The sequence below is a fragment of the Aplysia californica genome, unplaced genomic scaffold, assembly GCF_000002075.1.
Source record: "Aplysia californica isolate F4 #8 unplaced genomic scaffold, AplCal3.0 scaffold01159, whole genome shotgun sequence".
In the NCBI taxonomy this organism is placed as follows: domain Eukaryota; kingdom Metazoa; phylum Mollusca; class Gastropoda; order Aplysiida; family Aplysiidae; genus Aplysia; species Aplysia californica.
In genome coordinates, this window is record NW_004798429.1 from 18,631 (window position 1) to 25,812 (window position 7,182).

Here is a 7,182-nt window from a genome sequence, read left to right on the forward strand (position 1 = left end):
GCACTTACAACACAAAACGGTCATATATAAGTACCGAAGAATAGATGTGTTACTGTTACAAGTACAAGAGAGTAACATACACAAAAAAAAGGAGGAAAGATCAGGACGATAGATGTTTAATAGGAAAGAAGGAGCAAACCACACCAGAGCACGCGCCATTCACAGAAATGACGTTGGACTTGACGGGCGGGAGTATCGCTTAGATACTGTAGGCTAATACATGCATGTACTTAAACCATCATGTTATGAACCGTTGACCTACTCGTAAAGATGATAGCCTACCTGTACCAGTTACCACGATGTTGTAAAATAATAAAGAGCGTTTTGGTTTTTTTACGTGTATGTGTGTCCTAGGTAACTGGTGCAGTGATCTGTTGAGTAGAGATCAGATATACTGCACTTTGCAATTGTGCGCAACACACGAGTTCGATTCCTGAATAGGAATGGGGTTTTTTCCCCCTCCTTTCACTTACAATCGAGTAGTTCAATCTGAGTGCTGGGATGTTGTTTCCGTTTTTGAAAGAGTTTTATGGCACTTGCAACACAATAAGGTCATTAAGTGCCAAAGATTAGAGGTGTTACAAGAAAGTAACAAACATAAAAAGAAAGAGAAGAGATCAGGACGATAGATGTTTGAGTTTGACAGGAAAAAATGAGCAACCCACACCAGAGCACCCACTAACCACCCACTAGGAAGTTGTACTCGTCATTAACTTGTAATCCCAGACAAGCACGGTTGGTTTTGAAGCAACTCATCAACCCTTAACAACAAATTTCTGTGACGAACAACGATACATTTTCACACAAAACACAAACTGAAACAATGCCTCTATTGTCACACAGTACCACATAATGAACAAACCTTAAGTTTAACTGTACCAAGTTCATAAAACTAATATATCATAAACAACAAAGAAACAACAAACAAACAGACAAACCAAAAAGGAAATAAAGACCTGAAAGTGAAGTTTCAGCAAATCATTTTATTCTCAACAAAGAGGGTTAGAACAATAATTTGCCATTCAAAACCGAGTTCAACGCTCAAACAGCATATTTTTGTTGTGTATAACAATATTTATAATATGTACAGGAAAACAACTTTGTATAAAAAGTAAATCAATATAATATAATGTCACACAAACATCACCACTGAAAGGTAGGTAATGATAATACTTGACGAAAAGAAAACTTGCTACACAGTCCTCATCTGCTCACAACAGAGAAGAAAGTGCCGTACGTCTCATGACAAGCTCTCGAGATTATACCATTATATTATACTATATTGTGCTCTTTACTTTGTCATTTTTACCCCCCCCCCCCACAATCTCTTATTAAGGCTTTAACTCAAATGAAATGTTAATACTTAATTATTTTTATATCATGTATCATGCTGTACTTGCAAATTTGCCCTTGACAAAAATTTCACTAGGGACTATAATGAATGATTCACCTTGCCTGAACCCTTTCTTCTCATGGCAGTCAGCCTTCTAAAATGTAATTTCCTTTCCTCTGAGTCTCTGACTCTGAGTATGAAGCCATCAGTAACAAGAAGAAGGCATCAGTTAACAAGAAGCATGAGTAAATCTACAATTTTATTTGGAATCGAAAGTCTAAAGCTTAACTTTTATTTCGAACCATTCACTTTACAACAACTGTGTATGGTATGTGGGCGAGTGTTCGAAAAGTCAAAAACTTTACCCCATGCCCTATTACTATTAGATACTACATGACATGTATACGTATCCAATAAAAACCTGCATAAACAATGACAAAAAGAAAGCAAAAAACGCATTTTGATAATTGCTTGAGCTGTGACTGCGTAAGGATAAAAATCATAAATGCCAAAATGAGGTTAAAAAACCTGCTGATACTGATACAATCAATCACAAGATTGCTCTAAACGTAAGTATTTTAGTATTTATAAAATGACAATGATTGAAAACATAAGTTCATGATGTGAACGAAATGTTTTTTTGAAAAGCAGTCAATGTATAAATAACATGGAAATGTTTAGTGTTTCCATTTCAGCGGAGGCAAAATTGCATTGTTTAATAAAGCTTGGAGCATGGGATCACATTCACAGAATATCAGGTCTGAGTGTGTAGATGAACATTAACAAAGTCAACAATCAGGAATGAATTTGCATTGGCCGACGCGCTGCAAAAACACGCCTTCCACAGAGACCAGTGATGCTTTGCGGGACTTCCTGCTCTTGTGCAGAACAGCCTCGCCTGAGATCGTCTCTTGGTTCTCGTGCACCATCATGTCAATCAGGCCGTAGTGGTGCCGGTGGTAGTAGGTCACCGAGCAGGTCAAGGTCACAGCCACTCGCTTCGTGACGCCATCTTTGCCAGCAGTCATGGTCGTCTCCTCTTGAGGCTCGTGGATGCGAGAGACCACGCCCTCGCCCACAACCGCCTCGTCTACGTCCATCACGAGAAACTTCATCCCCTCGTCTACGGCCTGAATGCTGAAGGCGTAGCCCTCCGGCTCGGAGTCGGACCAGAAGTAGTTCTCGTTGTTGTTCCGCTGCTCGCCGGTGAAGGTCAGCCGCTTGCCGTACCCCATGCCGATCGACTCCAGAGTGCGGGCCTCGTTTTGGAAGAAGAACCGGTTGGATCCGGCTCGGCGCACGCGGTACCGGAAGCCAGGGCAGACTCGTTTGTCCACATAGACGCCTGCAACGAGAGAATGAGTGCACTTACTGCTTGTCTGCCTACTGATCTTGGACATAATGTTTGAATCTCCTCCCCAAAAACAAAAACAAAAATGATTGAAACCCCCAGTGTGTGCGTGTGTTTTGTTTTTGAGCTTCGAAAATGACCTTGGTGATGGGTCTCTTGAAAAGCAAGCACTCTCTAGTCAACAAAACACTGATCCACGCCACTTGTGACAAAGACATTGACGAATTTTTCACTGATTTGGCAAAAAAACAAAATTTGCTCACCCTATCATGAAATGAGGTGTATTCTGCGTGGTTATGAAAAATATAGAGTCCTATTTGAATGAAAAGCAATCCTTTCAATTATTTATAAATCACTGTAAACCCCTATGTTGCAAAAAAAATCCCTGATCATATAATTAATTGTTTATAAAAGTAAAAACTAGAACCTTTTAACTCAGAACAATGAAACAATTTTAGTTAAATTATAACGTCTAAATTCTTTCAACCTAGAACAATGTTTTAAAATTTCATTTTATAATTTCAAACTTGTTCAGTAACAGAAACAGAGCGCTTCCATGGGATAGACACCTAGAAGTAGGTCAACTAGACCGGTGAACACTGACAAATCGACAGCATAATTTGCTCACGGCAGGCTCTCTACCATTTTCGTGACAATAAAAGTAGGATGTCTTTCAAGCTTCATAATATAGTTACTGAAGCGTCAGAATGCCTTTTTATCGATGTTCTAATAATATGGGAATAAAACAGAAAGAGGTGGGTGGGGTTCTTTTTTTCCACTGACAATATTTTATTGGTCAATGAAAAGTCAATTACGAGGGCCTATCCTTGAAAGTGCTCTGCTTCATCAAGCAAAAAATGTAATTTGAAAGATTTTGAAACTGACTGTAAACTGTCATTATTATAAAATAAAATTATATTGAGTCAATTTGATCGTTTAAAATCTACATTGTGCACAGATGATCATCTACTTCTTTTTCCTTTTCTTTCCAGTCTTTGTGACGACATTGATACACACAACAAGAACGGGAACAAGAACAGACGGGACAACGAGAGAGTGCAGCTTGGATGTGTGTCCCTGTTAATGTCACAATAACCAAAAAGACTTTCAGAGAGAGCGAGGGAGCAATGAACCGAGAAGAAATGATGAAAGAAAAAGGTATGAGTGAGTTTCTTACTGTTTACTGACTAGGTCAGCAGACATATGAGTGATCATACTCTTAATGCCCTTCACATGATGGGCTTTAGGGCATTGACATGGTGGACCACGCGGTCCGATTGGTCAGTCAACCATCTGGAAGAGAAATCTTGCAATAGCAACATGGCAAAAACAAACAGGCAAGCCTGACTTAACAACAACAACACAACTACTCTTATAATAATCGAAATATCTGCCTCATAAATGCCACTTTTCTTGTATGAAAATCTCATGGAGGTCAACTTCTAAAAGACAAGGTTAGGCTACTATTGAACTCTCCTAGCAAGCATTGCAATAATATATATATATATATATATATATATATATATATATAATAGATTATATTCTATTTACAGAGGTCCTAAATTCAAATAAAAAGTACACACGGAAGACTAAGAAACTTATGCAAAGTCTACATGAAATCAACTGAAATGACAGGCTTGCCTGAACACAGTACAGAAAAATAAATGCATGAAATAATATAAAAGCAGCATCAGTACAGCATTAAATTCCATATAACAGAGCCTTAATACAAACGACAAAATCTCGTCAAATTTCAATTTGTCAATCGTCAAACAAACGATAATCACATGGCGGGAGAGTGGTTTGACCCACAAATTCTAATAACAATAATATTTGTGACCTAGACCTACATCACAATAACAATCAAAACAAATGCGACCTAGGTTGACCTCTTTTTAGAATTCAACGCGCACCACGTAAACATTTTCAGGTCCACGCTCTTTACGAGAACGCGTAAAACAGATTAGATACGTCGATAGATCTAGACTAAAATACGGTTCAACAAGTCAAGAATGTCATTGTGAAAATAAAAGTAGGCCCTAGCCCATTCCTTTTACACCTCTATAAAAAGATAATCTTGTGAAACATGATAACAATCATGTTAAAAATAACTTCTACATCTGTGCGATAAAAAGTGCCAAACCAACACCTGTACCGTAGTCATGTCAAAAAAATGCATAATTCGTCAATCTGTCAGTCAATGGGGGCAAGAAAGGAACACACCACGTACATCATGTATCAGTTAACGTATCGGTTTCAATTTTATACATACCGTGATTTTCTGAGGAGAAAAAAAAAAAGAACCGACACGGGGTGTGGGGGTAGACCTAGATCTATGTGATGTTATAGAAAGCATGGCAACCATACATTAGTAATGTTGGCAGTTTATACATTATAATATTTGTCCTGCGTGTCATAGTCATAGCATGGAAAGATCACAACCGGGACACGTGGATGTGGCAGTGTTACAATTGGGGGGTGGCACATGATCTTCTTTGTCGTTTTCTGATGAGAATCGTTCAGACTGAATCAACCCCCCCTAACCCGACACCCCTCCTCCCTCCCGAATTTGGATTTTTTTTTCTATTCTCCATTTCTGACACAAACTTCCGAACCTATGACGGGTAAACGATTTCGCCGTGCTTTAGGGCCTAGTCGTCTCAATGAAAGACACAGAATGTTACTTTACAGCTTCGATTGCACATATCTTACACAGGATAATGTGGTACAGGAGTTTGACATCCACTGGTTGTTTATGATGTAGTTTATTATTTTTTTAAAAGAAAAAGAAATAGGAACATGGGATTTGGGCATTGTGATTCAAGGCATTTTGTTTAAACAAAAAGAACAGTGGTTTTGCTGTAAGGAGAGGGGGGAAACAACATGCCAGCTCGACGGGGTCCCGGTTGTCAATTCGTCACATAAAGTATTAAATGGAGGTAAAAAGAATTGTCGTGTTTTGAACTCACCAACAACAGGCATCTCATGTCGCCGGAGTCCTCGCACGGTGTACACAGCCGGCACGTGATTCTGTTCGTCACCTCGGCACACGACATCCCTCAGCTCCTCGTCTTTGACGCCCTCGTTGCCGCTCTCGTCAGATGAGAAACCTTGCTCTTCCCTCTTCAGAATCTCCTCCACATGCGTCTCCAGCCCACCAGGGCCATGGTGCCAGCCGGACTTGAGAGCAGAGCCAGATAGCGGGATAGAAGATTGGAGTTTCAGCAAGGCTGCGAGATCGCCGGGTCGTAAAGTGGCGTAAGGCGAGATACGACGCTCTAACAGAATTTCCTCGTTCACGTCTTCAGCATTTACGGAGGAGATGTATTCTTCGATGAAAGATTCCATTTAATTTAGTGGCTTGGTCTGGGGGTTTCTAACTTTCTTGTTCTTGGTAGAAACAGGAAATTTAGGAGTGGCGAGAAGTAAGGATAACCATACAAGGATTAATCAGTGAAATGAGCTGCGCGCTTATTGGGTTGAGTTCGGTAGGACTGTGGGAACTTAGCAAAAATTGGACAATAAGGTTACGGTACGCAAGCTCGCGAAGTTCAAGCGTAGAATGAGACTCCCAGCTATTGAGCGAGTGGTTATATCCGCGGCGATCCCACCAATCCCGGGGGTATTTTGGCGTGACGTAGCTGCCTTCTGGCACGCGATTGGTTGCCTTGGGTGGAAATTTTGTTCACGTGCTCAACGCATGAACCAGGCTTGCGCTGTGGCTCGAGACATAGAGAAAGAGAGAGAAGGAGAGAGGGAGATCAGCGCGCGCACACTCGCGCCGCGCATGAATTATAATTTATTTTGTTGTTTTCTGTTCTGAAAATACCGGAGTGTGAGTTCCTGCTCTCGAGATCAGCTCTATTTTTAAGACACTGAAAGAAAACGTAAATACTTTTTTATTGTTACTTCTCGGTTACTTCGTTAATCAATTATATTATAACAAACCGGGGCGGATTCTATAGATCAAATTCCTTAATTTCCCCTCTTTGCACCGATAAGGATCATTGAAGCGTTAACAATTTTAACCCCCCCCCCCAAAAAAAAGAACCCCCCCCTAAAAAAAACCCAAAACAAACACCCCCCAAAAACAAAACAAACAAACAAAAACAAAAAACTAAACAAAATAAAAACTAAAAACAAAGAAAGATAGAAAGAAAATGAATGAAAAGAAATAATGCAGAAAAAGAATATGAATAAACAATAAATTTATTAGATATTGAATCTAGTTTTTCAAAAAAACATGCAAACAAACAAAACATTTTTTGTGTGTGTGTTTTTTTGTGTGTGTAATGCTGCGGGTGGTTGGAGAGCGCCTCTTGTAGATCCTACTTCTTAAATCTTTTTCTTCTTTTGTTTTTCTCTGTCTCTTTCATCTAACTTTTCTTCGTGCACTGATGACTGGCATATAGAGGCAATACGCAACACAAACTCAAACCAACACTCTGTTATATTGCCATGCATTCATGTATGTTGTGATAGAACACACGCTCCTGTT

The 7,182-nt window shown here is 39.6% G+C and overlaps 1 protein-coding gene across 1 annotated transcript; it reads right to left on the reverse strand.

The window, feature by feature from the left end:
- Nucleotides 1-963: 963 nt before the first annotated feature.
- LOC101847164 lies at nucleotides 964-6,262 on the reverse strand. The gene is made up of 2 exons (XM_005111978.3): nucleotides 5,654-6,262; nucleotides 964-2,678 (listed from the first exon to the last, which is right to left on the reverse strand). Exons 1-2 carry the CDS (start codon nucleotides 6,030-6,032, stop codon nucleotides 2,122-2,124), a joined length of 936 nt encoding a protein of 311 aa, XP_005112035.1. The 5' UTR covers nucleotides 6,033-6,262; the 3' UTR covers nucleotides 964-2,121.
- Nucleotides 6,263-7,182: the final 920 nt, after the last annotated feature.